This window comes from Rhinichthys klamathensis, unplaced genomic scaffold, assembly GCF_029890125.1.
Source record: "Rhinichthys klamathensis goyatoka isolate OS25496 unplaced genomic scaffold, OSU_Roscu_1.1 h1tg000582l_1, whole genome shotgun sequence".
NCBI lineage: Eukaryota > Metazoa > Chordata > Actinopteri > Cypriniformes > Leuciscidae > Rhinichthys > Rhinichthys klamathensis.
This window is the reverse complement of record NW_026607044.1, coordinates 405,001-419,382: the sequence shown is the minus strand read 5'-3', so window position 1 is coordinate 419,382 and position 14,382 is coordinate 405,001. Positions and strand designations below refer to the sequence as shown.

The following is a 14,382-nucleotide window of genomic DNA, read 5'->3' as shown; positions in this document are numbered from 1 at the left end:
AACCAAATAAGTTTATATTGGTCTGCGGGGTGAATTCAAGCCACCAGCTTTAAAACTTGGAATCTGGGCAATTTATTTCGCGAAATGCGAGAGAACTGGTAAATGTGACTGGGCCTTAAAGGGACAGTTCACCAAAAAATGACCATTCTCTCTTTAATTACACCCTCACGTCGTTCCAACCCATAAGACTTCTTTTCATCAAATAAACATTTTTAATGTTAAAATCCATTTACAGTCCCTCCATTTAAAGTCTATCCACCCCAAACTCTGACACTTCAAAACGTTCATAAAGAGATTGTTTATTTGAGTTTCCATTCATTTAACTTGTGATTTCATTAAGTTTCTTTATGTTCTGAAGATGAACAAAAATCGATGGGTTTAGAACGACATGAGGGTGATTAATTGATGACACAATGATTATTTTTGGATGAACTAACCCATAGACTCATCAGAAAAGTCTTTAACACTTCTACAGATATATCCAGAATATAATACAGTACTGTCTCTTTAAAAAAAATTAAATCGTGTATCATACAGCAATTACTGCTGGGAACTTACAAATCAAATCAATGGACTTCACATCAGTGATGCTGTTCATATAAAGTCACAGGATTGAATGAAGGCCTCATTAAAAAGTGCATCTGTGTAAAACCTCTCGGTAAAATCTCATTTAATGGCCAATTAGTTCTAACAATAGTGTTCTGTCAGGAAGGCTTTAGGAGTTAGCGATGACTCGTGGAGAGGATTTTGATTGGCCAGATGTGGTCAGCTGACTGACCACTAGCTCACCTGATCAGAGAAAACACTTTTCATTCGTGTAATCTCTGTTTCATGTCAAATATCAAACATTTCAAGATCATGCGCATATTTCACCCCAAAATACTGTTTCGTTTAGATCTTCTTAACTAAAAATATAAGAAACTGAAGCTTATTTTTATTTAAAAATAAATATACATCGTGATAGTGTTAGTTGTATTAGTTTATGCTGATTTAAATAAAATATTATATTACAATATTTTTTCTGTAATGGAGTAAAAAAAAAAAATACTATATTGCCGTAATGAAAATTTAAGTGGTAAATTCACAATGTAAAAGATCTTATATATTTATTACATAAGTACTATATAATTATACTTTATTATTTAATTTTGGGGTGAAATATGAGCTGGTTGTGTTTTCATGATTCTGACTGTTTAAGATCTAAAGCTTGAATATGAACATCTCGTCCATATTGTTAAATGCGTTCAGATCATCTAATGGCAGATCACATTAATACTGTCATGTTATATCCACAAAAACTCGGTTAGATAATTGTGAAAAATAATATATCATTTATATAGTGTATAAAAGTTTATTCTATGATCCCGGTTTTCATATATACAGATTGGTTTACAGTTTCTACAGTGTGATGCATTATAATGCTGTCTGTTTTGATTCCCTGTGTTGTTCTGATCAGCGTCTCTCTCCTGTGGATTGTAGTTTATCTCAGTCTGATTTCCATAGTGGGTTTCTGTAGACCCATCCGTCCCCCTGCACACGGACAAACACACAGATTCACACAATACACACTCTGAAAAACTGTTCACAATGATTTCATATTAGAGCGATAAACATCACAATCTAAATGGTCCCCTTTTTTTCTAGGTAGCTTTTTAATATGTTTTGTTTAGATTTGCAGTTTTCACCACGGAATAAAAAACAAAAAAAGTTCATAACTTGCAAATCTGACTTTATTTCTCGCAATTGCATGTTTATATCTCACAATTCTGACTTGTTTTTTCTTAGAATTGTGATATATAAATAGGGATGCACCGATATGACAATTTTGGCCGATACCGATAATATACAATATACCGATAATTCTTTATATTTGAAAGCCGATACATTGGCTGATCAAATTTTTGAGAGCCTGATTACAAAAACAAAAGTCTCACCATTAAAATCCATGTCCCAGTACACAATTATAATGTTCTCATTATAATTTGATGCAGCCGATAAGACAGACTTGCACATAATGCACTTACCTCTATTGTCGTTTTTTAAGTGATTTCAATCATATTTCAAACAATTAAAAACCATAATGTTGAACAGTGCGCATCTGAAGTGTCTCAGCTGAAGGAAATAATGCATTATTTATCGCCGTTAATATATTGGCCAAATTTTCTTTTCAGGCCAATAACAATAAACAAAACATATATCAGCCAATAGCGATATGGTGGCGGATATATCATGCATCCCAAGAAACAAACTCAGACTTAAAAAAGGTAATTGCAACTTTTATTATAAGGGTATTTTTACATGACAAAGTGGCGAAAATGAAAAGTTTTTTGAAAAGTTTTGCATTCAGACGACAATAATGTCAAAATGATCCATTCACACGGAAACACTGTATTCTGCTGCCAGGCCGGTAGATGGCGATGTCACTTTGTAAGAAACAACTTCACTGTTTTCACAAATTGGCGTTTTTATAGTTTACACAAAGACACGAAGACAGTAGTGGTAGCGTTTTGCACTTTGAAACCATTTTCAAAACTTTTAATTTTCAGGCCCCCAAAACGCCGTTGTCTTGTAAATGAATGACCAAAACTATAAAAAGTTTTCTGTTTTTAGTTTTATTGTCGTGTACCTAACACTTCTGAGAAAAAAGTCAAATTTGCGAATTATGAACTTGCAATTGCATGTTATAAGTCCGAATTGTGAGCTATGAACTCAAACAGTTTATTCTGTGTAAGTGTAAACAAGCTTCCATATCAAACCCAGTTGAGTCTGTCACACACACACATGTTGCTGTAGTAGTGTGTCATGAACGTACCTCTTTGCTGAAGTATTTGGGTTTCCAGGGCATGTTGTTGGTGTCTCTCTGTCTCTCGTCGGACCGCTGGGATTCCTCCAACCGATGCTTGTGTTCAGTGGCCAGATCAATGTTTCCATCCTTCAGAGCCGCGGTCACGTGAGACCAGAGACGCCTGAGCTCAAACACACACACACACACACCGGCAGAATATCACAACGAATTTACAAAATTGAAGAAAACCATATATATTGGAAACGCAATATTTTTTTATTTTTTTTATTTTAAAGAAGTCTCTTCTGCTCACCAAGGCTGCATTTATTTCAGTATAAAAACAGTAATATTGTGCGGAATCACCTGGACTCGCGCCGGCCCTGTTTCTCCACCGGGCGGATCATCTTCCTGATGACGGGCAGTGTGTTGGTGTCGATCACTTTGGTCTCTCCGCTGCTGTATGTGAACTCGAGCGTCCCGTTCCACTCGCCCTGAGCTTTACAAACAACCGTCCCGCTGGAGTTCTGCTTCACCTCTGCACTTACCCTGAAACACACACACACACACACATCATTCATCATCATTATCACTCTAAGACTTCTCAATTACGTCTCCTTTAAAGGTGCAGTATGTAAGAATGACTAGTGGTCGGAATAGTTACTGCAGTCCAAATTCAAAAAAAAAAAAAAAAAAAATTGTGGGTGAAATACATTAATTACAATAGGAATCCATGCAATCAGGGCGAAAGATTTTGACGGGTTAAAGTTGGGCAATGGAGCTTTTTTGCCTGAGGAAATTCTCTGACGTGACAAAGTCCTCCCGGGAAATTCGTATTAACGAGTTGGGAAGTCGTAATTAAGATGTCAGGTGCGTTCAGATAACTTTGGTCGGAGCTAGAAGGCAATGTACCTTTTCTAAATAAAATTCAACAAGATTTCTGTTGTTGTTCTACAAGCAAGATGGGACAATTTGTGTGGTATTAGTCCCGCCCCTCCTCGACTGTGATTGGATGGCTAGGTAAAAAGTGACAGTGATGAGTGCTGTGTTTTACCCATTTTTTTTCAATTTTCTGCACCCGAAAAAAAAACTTGTGAGCAAAAAGTGCGCATCGCTCAGCATGAAATAAACGCTCAACCCCTCGTCACATCAGCTGGTGTTTTTAAATACACGCCGTTCCCTTTGACAACAATTTTCAAAAATACTTTGGTGAACACACAACCTTAAAGTTGGCATGAAACGTGAGCGTCTTTTCTTCTCTATTGTGACGAGTGAAACGCTTCTGGAACAAGAGCAAATGTGGGCGGGGCTTGATTTTGTCTGTGAGGAATTGATTGGATGGTTGTGGTTTGCTATTGGTGGATCTCATGTGAGTGACAGGTTATAGCCCCGCCCACATCATCAGAGAAGAGAAGAGATGCTGCAAGAGGAAGTTATTCTGATTAAAGATTACGAGGCACATTAATTTAAAACAATAATGATGTGAATGGATGAATCATTTATGATAAACGCTGCAATACTCCATAAAAAATAAGAATTGTCAATTTTGAAAATCCAGAGTTTATCACTCGTAATTATGACTTTGTGGTGACATTCATGCGCATCAAACTCGTAATCCCGATCTTTCCGACACGATGTGAGTGCAGCACCGACCTGTGAACCTTTCCCCCGTAGAAGGGTTTGGTGTGAAACGTGACGCTGGCCGAGTATCCCGTCTGTGCGCAGCTGATGGAGACCTTCCCCCCCAACTCCACCCACGGCACAGTGATGATGGACCGAGCGAACGCACTCGGGAATGTGAACACGTACTCCTCACCGTGATCCCGCAGGTGTAGCACACCTGATGAGCAAAGGTACAAACTGCGTAAACAAAGACTGAACTGTTTTGTATGATGTTTTCCCATGTGTGTATTGAGGTTATGCGCGTGACGTCACCGGCAGCCGGACACACACTGAGTGGCAAAAAGACTGAGTGCCAGCATATGTTTTCAGCGTGAATGCCGCGAAAAACACACAAACCGCATCTAAACCGGGAAAGAGCTTTGAGATTGACTGTATAAATAGATTCGACAAGAAATCTGAGGTATATTTTTACAGACTGCCGAGAGCTACAGAACAGAGATGGATCGCTGCAATCAGAAACAACTGGATCCAGGCAGCGAAAGATGGATTTGCACTTATAATTTTGTGTCAATATGCTGAATTTAGGGGTAAAATCATACGCTATATATTGTATTGTTATATAGGCCTATATAACAATACAATATGGTATGATTTAACCCCTAAATATTGCATTGACAACTCCTCGATTAAATATTTACCATCGTATATTCTGCATAAATGGATGTTTTTAAATAAACACCTTAAGTAGACGTACCTATATGGTATTTATTTAAAGCGTTCACAGGCAAATTTGCTTTATATATTTCCCCGACGTCGTAATCAGGCTCATATGAATGTCACGATTCCTTCTGCATGTCAAGATCACTGGATCACTGGATCTATGGTAAGTTGTAAGGAACACTATATCGAGTCCAACCTTTAGTTTAAACTGATAATCGTTTGTTTTACTCGCGTTTTCACAGTTTCTCCTATTAAAGCTCCTGTAGGTAACTTTTGAAAACATGTATTTGCTAAAACTGTCATTATGTCCTGACAGTAGAATATGAGACAGATAATCTGTGTAAAAATCAAGCTCCTCTGGCTCCTCCCAGTGGTCCTATTGCCATTTGCAAGAAATACACGCTCCCGGTCAGAAACAACCAATCAGAGCCAGGAGGAATGTCTTAGCAGTGTCAATCACGCTCGTGTCCGCGCTGATCACACCCCTCTCTTGCACAGCGCGAGCCGTCGTTCAAACTCAAGATTGCCGGCGTGCTGCAGCTGTGCTTATGATGGAGAAACAACCTAAACTGCCAATTCTCGAGTGACGCCTGCTCATAAAACAAAGAGGTAAAAGGAAAAAGACCGATGACGATAAACAAGCGAAAAAGAAAGAATTACACAGAGCCCATTGACTCGGTGTCAAAACTCTAGCCGCATAACATGTAGATAAAATGTCATCCACTCTGCTAAGCAACAATTGAAACCTGCTAATTCACTGGCTTGTCATGTTGCTGAAATAATGTACTAGCACACCTTATCTAGCATTATATATCGCTAGAATAATTACTTACATACTGTAACGTTAGTAACCGTTATATTAACGTTATCTTACTAGCTATTTATAACTTATAGAAAGAGTGCAACGTTATAAAGTTACATGTAGGCTATTGCAAAATACATAATGATTTGAGGACCAAGTTTGTAGTCAAAGTATGGGCAGGCCATAGTCAATGTAAAGCATATTATTGACGTTTAGTCCCTATTAGTGAATGTGCCATATAACTTTTTATCCGCCGGCCCTGTTTACTAGCCTGCGCGTTAACGACAGGCTCCGCTGTGGAGGACGAGCTGTGGAGGGAGGGCTGTAGCGCAGCAGAGAGCAAGGGGGTGGGACCTGGAAGTTGTGCTTGTTCAAATTTTCAGGCTAAGTCAACGTTTTCACAAAACTCCCTACTGCAGCTTTAAATCCAGTCACGCATCAGCTCTTCTGCCACTCAGTCTGGCGGGAAAGTGACGTCAATGCATTCAATAAGGTTCATTAGTTAACATTAGTTAACTGCTATAGTTAGTCTAAACTACTAATGAACCGCACTTATACAGCATTTATTAATCTTTGTTAATGTTAATTTCAACATTTACTACTACTTTATTAAAATCTTGTTAACATTAGTGCACTGTGAACTAACAATGAACATTTGTATTTTTATTAACTAACATTAACAAAGTTTAACAAATACAGTAACAAATGTATTGCTCATGGTTAGCTCATGTTAGTTAACACATTAACTAATGAACCTTTTGGTAAAGTGTTACCAGATTATTTTATTGACTAGATGAAGAGAGCGTCACCAACCTTCTCCCACCATGGAGACGCCGACTGACATTCCCATGAACTTGCTCTTGGTCCAGATGTGTGCGTTGACACACATGCCTCTCTCCTCGCACTCACAGTAAAACCCAGACACCGGAGGATGATGGGAAACCTGCTCCGCCACAAAACGCACCCTGAAATATTCTGACTCCGCCCCCGCCGCCTCCTGATTGGTCGCATGAGTCACACGTTCCCGAGGAACCGCCCACGAGCAGCAGAAGGTCTCGCCCCGCACAGGGTTGTAGGGCTTCTTGGCGACGGCGCCCTTGCGTCCTTCATGGAAGGCGGTCATGTAGTACTCGACAAAACGCACCATACGCTCCTCCGCCGTGTTTCCCGCAGAGATGGACAGGAACAGGTCCGGGTGCGCCATGAAGTTAGCGTACATCTCCAGCAATGAACGCTTCTCCAGGATGAATGTAGGAAGAACAACCTGCACAAACCACACAGAGAGACAAGTAATGTCAAATGAAACTCTGTGTTATCTGATACTCATGTGTTGTAATCATTATTAATTGCAAATCAGGTTTATTGGCAAAATGAGCAGGCTTTCAGCTGTTTGCAGTGAACAAATCAAACAAAAGTAATTGAAATGTTTAAAGTGGTTTCCCCAAATTCAACTGAAAATGCAACTTTTAATGACTTCTGCAGTCTCAAAATGATCCAACCCCCTGTAGAGAATCCCTCACAACTTCACAAATCTGCAAAACAGGTGTTATCTCACTAATCAAGGGCTTCATTAGTAGCAACAGGTGTGCTTGAGCTAGAACACATGAAATATCCGAACTGGCTAGGTTTGTTGAGTGTCACCTTTGACTACATGTTAGAAATATGGCCAAGTCAAAAGAATGGTCCAAAAAGTTGAGAGAAGATATCAGTTTGACCTGCACAAACCACACAGAGAGTGATGAAACTCTAATGTTATCTGATACTCATGTGTTGTGTACAGTTGTAGTCAAAATTAATTAACCCCCATAGCAAATCAGGTTTATTGGCAAAATGAGCAGTCTTTCAGCTGTTTGCAGTGAACAAATCAAACAAAAGTAATTGAAAATTTTCAAGTGGTTTCCCCAAATTCAACTGAAAATGCAACTTTTAATGACTTCTGCAGTCTCAAAATTATCCAACCCCCTGTAGAGAATCCCTCACATCAGTGCAAATCTGCAAAAAAACAGGTGTTATCTCACTAATCAAGGGCTTCATTAGTAGCAACAGGTGTGCTTGAGCTAGAACACATGAAATATCCGAACTGGCTAGGTTTGTTGAGTGTCACGTTTGACTACATGTTAGAAATATGGCCAAGTCAAAAGAATGGTCCAAAAAGTTGAGAGAAGATATCAGTTTGACCTGCACAAACCACACAGAGAGTGATGAAACTCTAATGTTATCTGATACTCATGTGTTGTGTACAGTTGTAGTCAAAATTAATTAACCCCCATAGCAAATCAGGTTTATTGGCAAAATGAGCAGTCTTTCAGCTGTTTGCAGTGAACAAATCAAACAAAAGTAATTGAAATTTTTCAAGTGGTTTCCCCAAATTCAACTGAAAATGCAACTTTTAATGACTTCTGCAGTCTCAAAATTATTCAACCCCTGAATAGAATCCCTCACATCAGTGCAAATCTGCAAAAAAACAGGTGTTATCTCACTAATCAAGGGCTTAATTAGTAGCAACAGGTGTGCTTGAGCTAGAACACATGAAATATCCGAACTGGCTAGGTTTGTTGAGTGTCACGTTTGACTGCATGTTAGAAATATGGCTAAGTCAAAAGAATGGTCCAAAAAGTTAAGAGTAGATATCAGTACAACCTGCACAAACCACACAGAGAGTAATGAAACTCTAATGTTATCTGATACTCGTGTGTTGCGTACGTCATCCGCACCCGTGTGAGGTCCATGCCGAGTTTGAGCTGAGACAGCAGTTGCAGAATAACACTCCTCTGGTCCTCCAGCACACCCAGATCTTCCTCAGAGTTACTGTCTGAATCCATCACCTCTTCATCAGGAGAAACCAGCTTCACCCCCTCCTGCTGCAAACACACAGTCACAAAGCTACAAACACTTTCTATTTCAGATAAATGCTGTTCTTTTGAACTTTCTATTCATCAAAGAATCCTGAAATAAAAATGTAAATAATTGATAATAATGAGAAATGCTTCTTGAGCATCAAATCATCATATTAGAGTGATTTCTGAAGGATCATGTGACACTGAAGACTGGAGTAATGATGCTGAAAATTCAGCTTTGATCACAGGAATAAATTACACTTTACTATATATTCACATAGAAAACAACTGATTTACATTGTAATATTATTATTATTGTATTTTAAATCAAATATACGCAGCCTTGGTGAGCAGAAGAGACGTCTTTTAAAAACCTAACAAATCTTACCGATCCAACACTTTTGACTGGTAGTGTACACTCACCTAAAGGATTATTAGGAACACCATACTAATACTGTGTTTGACCCCCTTTCGCCTTCAGAACTGCCTTAATTCTACGTGGCATTGATTCAACAAGGTGCTGAAAGCATTCTTTAGAAATGTTGGCCCACATTGATAGGATAGCATATTGCAGTTGATGGAGATTTGTGGGATGCACATCCAGGGCACGAAGCTCCCGTTCCACCACATCCCAAAGATGCTCTATTGGGTTGAGATCTGGTGACTGTGGGGGCCATTTTAGTACAGTGAACTCACTGTCATGTTCAAGAAACCAATTTGAAATGATTCGAGCTTTGTGACATGGTGCATTATCCTGCTGGAAGTAGCCATCAGAGGATGGGTACATGGTGGCCATAAAGGGATGGACATGGTCAGAAACAATGCTCAGGTTGACTTTGCCGTGGAATTTAAACGATGCCCAAATGGCACTAAGGGGCCTAAAGTGTGCCAAGAAAACATCCCCCACACCATTACACCACCACCACCAGCCTGCACAGTGGTAACAAGGCATGATGGATCCATGTTCTCATTCTGTTTACGCCAAATTCTGACTCTACCATCTGAATGTCTCAACAGAAATCGAGACTCATCAGACCAGGCAACATTTTTCCAGTCTTCAACTGTCCAATTTTGGGGAACTCTTGCAAATTGTCGCCTCTTTTTCCTATTTGTAGTGGAGATGAGTGGTACCCGGTGGGGTCTTCTGCTGTTGTAGCCCATCCGCCTCAAGGTTGTGCGTGTTGTGGCTTCACAAATGCTTTGCTGCATACCTCGGTTGTAACGAGTGGTTATTTCAGTCAAAGTTGCTCTTCTATCAGCTTGAATCAGTCGGCCCATTCTCCTCTGACCTCTAGCATCAACAAGGCATTTTCCCCCACAGGACTGCCGCATACTGGATGTTTTTCCCTTTTCACACCATTCTTTGTAAACCCTAGAAATGGTTTTGCGTGAAAATCCCAGTAACTGAGTAGATTGTGAAATACTCAGACCGGCGGAGTTCAGGAGATTGTCTTGGCCAGGACCGCACCCCTAAATGCATTGAAGCAACTGCCATGTGATTGGTTGATTAGATAATTGCATTAATGAGAAATTGAACAGGTGTTCCTAATAATCCTTTAGGTGAGTGTATATGCATTTTACACAATGTTATTCCGGTCTCAGACAGTGTGTGGTCTTACCTCAGTGTTGTGGAGCAGGTTTTTCTTCCTGAGGGAGGGCGAGGGCTCTGTGGAGCTCAGGGTCGCAGCTCCACCGTTCCCCAGACCTTCCTCTGAGGGAGACTTCGGGACGGTCCATACAGGAGCATTATCTGCAGGAACGAAGAGCACACGACCAGCGGTCAGCAGTTACACATCACGCACACACTCAACACCAGAGCAATGAGTGACCCGAGTTCAGTCCGTCAGCGCTGATGATGAAAACACCAGCCGAAACCAGCAAACACCTTATTTTTCCAGCAGAGGAAGGAATCACATCACTTTCAATACAAACATGTGCTGCTTTAACCTCCACATGAAAAGCATGTATTACCAATACAAACATGTTTTTTTTTTTTTTTTGAAATATAACAAATTAATTTTATATTAATTCAAAACTTCGGAGGGTCCGGCAGCCGTTCAGTGTGTTGTGAAAAGATGTGTTAAGCTCTTGTACTGATGCACAAACATCTCATAAATTGGTTTGGTATCAAAGCGTCAGGGCTGGATGAACTTGGCATCTGCTCTCCTAATATTTCTGATAACAGATGTCAAGTTTTCCTTACATTCAGACAGATTCAGCCATGTACAACTTATCACAGAACTGAGATATATATGAGAACTAACTGTAACTGAGAATACATATAGCTTGTCTCTGTAAATACTTTAAATTAATATTACATTTAAACATTTTATCCAAAGCAACTTTCATTGCATTCAAGGTACACATTTGATCAGTTTTATAAATAAATAAAATTAAATAAATAATTCATAAACAAATAATATAAATAAATAAAGACTTCAGTAAAGATGCATCGAAATGAAAAAACGGAGCATCAAACTGAACCTGTTCAATTTTCTTCAAAACAGGAAGTAAAAATGAAGATATTATTATTAACAAGGAAGTAAAAATGAAGATATTAGGTGTGTTCGACTTGAAGCGGCACTGTGCAGACCGATCGGTGTATATTACATCAGTGTGATAATCTCAAGCCAACATAAATCTTTAAAAAAAAAAATATATATATATATATACATATATAAAAGCAGAAAATAATGTAGGGCAAGACCCACATCAACACTATATCCGACAGCATCGAGCATCACTTCAGATTAATTCTTTAATTTCTCAAACTGCTGGGGGGAAATTCATCATGCAGAGAAACATCCATGCACACATGAGAACAGAATATGTGCAATGCTCTGACTGATCATAGTGATGAAAAGCAAACAGATCATGCAAACAAAACACAAAATATGTATTTACCTGGTTGGCGTTTCCCTCGTTTGGATCTGCAGGTCCCGCCCCATTCACAGCCCCGCCCCTTTTCCGAGACACGCCCATTCACAATCCCCGGCCAGAGCCCCGCCCCCTCATTACATATTACCAGCCCCTAATAGACCTAAGTCAGAGATCAAAGGTGTCATCTGAATTTTAATTAATTTAATTCATCAGAAACATTCAGAGCGATCAGTTTAGGATTCAGTCCATCCAGTAATATACCAATAGTGTCTCTCCAAACACAAGAAACAGAACCTGAGATCTGAAGATCAGAAATAATAAACATACAATATTTAGACCAGGAACAGAGTCATTCAGCGCTCAAGTGTTTATCCTCAAACGTGTCCATTCATATCAAGGAGGTCTCGTTTGGCCGAGTGAATCAACATTAGGAAACAAAAAGATCAAACATAAAACAAAATCAAATATAAAGTCATGGCGATTGATCTTGACGCCCAGAGTGAAGCCCTGAGTCCGTGTCAGGGTTGATCGGGAAGGTTTTACTGGATCCACTGTCGGTTGTGTTTTAGGCACCTGTGTGTGTCTTTGGCATGTGGTTCATCATCCAGCATTGAAAACAACAGGAAACAGATTCCACACACTCATACTGAAACATGCATTAAAGGGATAGTTCACCCAAAAATGAAAATTAGCCCATGATTTACTCGCCCTCAAGTCATCCTAGGTGTATATGACACTCTTCTTTCAGACGAACACAGAGTTATATTAAAAAATGTCCTGGCTCTAGATGCACTTTAATGATGGATGGATGCACTTTTATGATGGATAGATGCACTTTTATGATGGATAGATGCACTTTTATGATGGATAGATGCACTTTTATGATGGATAGATGCACTTTTATGATGGAGAGATGCACTTTTATGATGGATGGATGGATGCACATTTATCATGGATATATGCACTTTTATGATGCATAGATGCACTTTTATGATGGATAGATGCACTTTTATGATGGATAGATGCACTTTTATGATGGATAGATGCACTTTTATGATGGATAGATGCACTTTTATGATGGATAGATGCACTTTTATGATGGACAGATGCACTTTTATGATGGATGGATGCACATTTATCATGGATATATGCACTTTTATGATGCATAGATGCACTTTTATGATGGATAGATGCACTTTTATGATGGACAGATGCACTTTTATGATGGATAGATGCACTTTAATGATGGATGGATGCACTTTTATCATCATAGATATATGCACTTTTATGATGGAGAGATGCACTTTTATGATGGACAGATGCACTTTTATGATGGACAGATGCACTTTTATGATGGACAGATGCACTTTTATGATGGATAGATGCACTTTTATGATGGATAGATGCACTTTTATCATCATAGATATATGCACTTTTATGATGGAGAGATGCACTTTTATGATGGACAGATGCACTTTTATGATGGACAGATGCACTTTTATGATGGATAGATGCACTTTTATGATGGATAGATGCACTTTTATGATGGACAGATGCACTTTAATGATGGATGGATGCACTTTTATCATCATAGATATATGCACTTTTATGATGGAGAGATGCACTTTTATGATGGACAGATGCACTTTTATGATGGACAGATGCACTTTTATGATGGATAGATGCACTTTTATGATGGATAGATGCACTTTTATCATCATAGATATATGCACTTTTATGATGGAGAGATGCACTTTTATGATGGACAGATGCACTTTTTTGATGGACAGATGCACTTTTATGATGGATAGATGCACTTTTATGATGGATAGATGCACTTTTATCATCATAGATATATGCACTTTTATGATGGAGAGATGCACTTTTATGATGGACAGATGCACTTTTATGACGGACAGATGCACTTTTATGATGGATAGATGCACTTTTATGATGGATAGATGCACTTTTATGATGGACAGATGCACTTTTATGATGGATAGATGCACTTTTATGATGGATAGATGCACTTTTATGATGGATAGATGCACTTTTATGATGGATAGATGCACTTTTACGATGGACAGATGCACTTTTACGATGGATAGATGCACTTTTACGATGGACAGATGCACTTTTACGATGGACAGATGCACTTTTATGATGGATAGATGCACTTTTATGATGGATGGATGCACTTTTATGATGGAGAGATGCACTTTTATGATGGACAGATGCACTTTTATGATGGACAGATGCACTTTTATGATGGACAGATGCACTTTTATGATGGATAGATGCACTTTTATGATGGATAGATGCACTTTTATGATGGATAAATGCACTTTTATGATGGATAGATGCACTTTTATGATGGACAGATGCACTTTTATGATGGACAGATGCACTTTTACGATGGACAGATGCACTTTTATGCTGGATAGATGCACTTTTATGCTGGATAGATGCACTTTTATGATGCATAGATGCACTTTTATGATGGATAGATGCACTTTTATGATGGATAGATGCACTTTTATGATGGATAGATGCACTTTTATGATGGATAGATGCACTTTTATCATGGACAGATGCACTTTTATGATGGATAGATGCACTTTTATCATGGACAGATGCACTTTTATCATGGATAGATGCACTTATGATGGATAGATGCACTTTTATGATGGATGGATGCACTTTTATGATGGATAGATGCACTTTTATGATGGATGGAT

General features: G+C 38.9%; 1 protein-coding gene across 2 annotated transcripts in view; it reads right to left on the bottom strand.

Annotated features, from left to right (window-relative positions):
- Positions 1 to 1,431: 1,431 nt before the first annotated feature.
- Positions 1,432 to 14,382, bottom strand: part of LOC130075529 (oxysterol-binding protein-related protein 10) — a 43,566-nt gene continuing 30,615 nt past the window's right edge. Inside the window, exons 7-13 of one of the 2 annotated variants that reach the window (XM_056240144.1) lie at positions 10,384 to 10,514; positions 8,642 to 8,788; positions 6,741 to 7,191; positions 4,436 to 4,622; positions 3,149 to 3,331; positions 2,813 to 2,966; positions 1,432 to 1,530 (exon numbers count right to left, since the gene is read on the bottom strand). In XM_056240144.1, coding sequence (XP_056096119.1) covers positions 1,486 to 1,530; positions 2,813 to 2,966; positions 3,149 to 3,331; positions 4,436 to 4,622; positions 6,741 to 7,191; positions 8,642 to 8,788; positions 10,384 to 10,514 — 1,298 coding nt within the window. In that variant the 3' untranslated portion in view covers positions 1,432 to 1,485. The remainder of the gene's footprint in view (positions 1,531 to 2,812; positions 2,967 to 3,148; positions 3,332 to 4,435; positions 4,623 to 6,740; positions 7,192 to 8,641; positions 8,789 to 10,383; positions 10,515 to 14,382) is intronic. The other variant, XM_056240145.1, reaches the window with a different exon arrangement.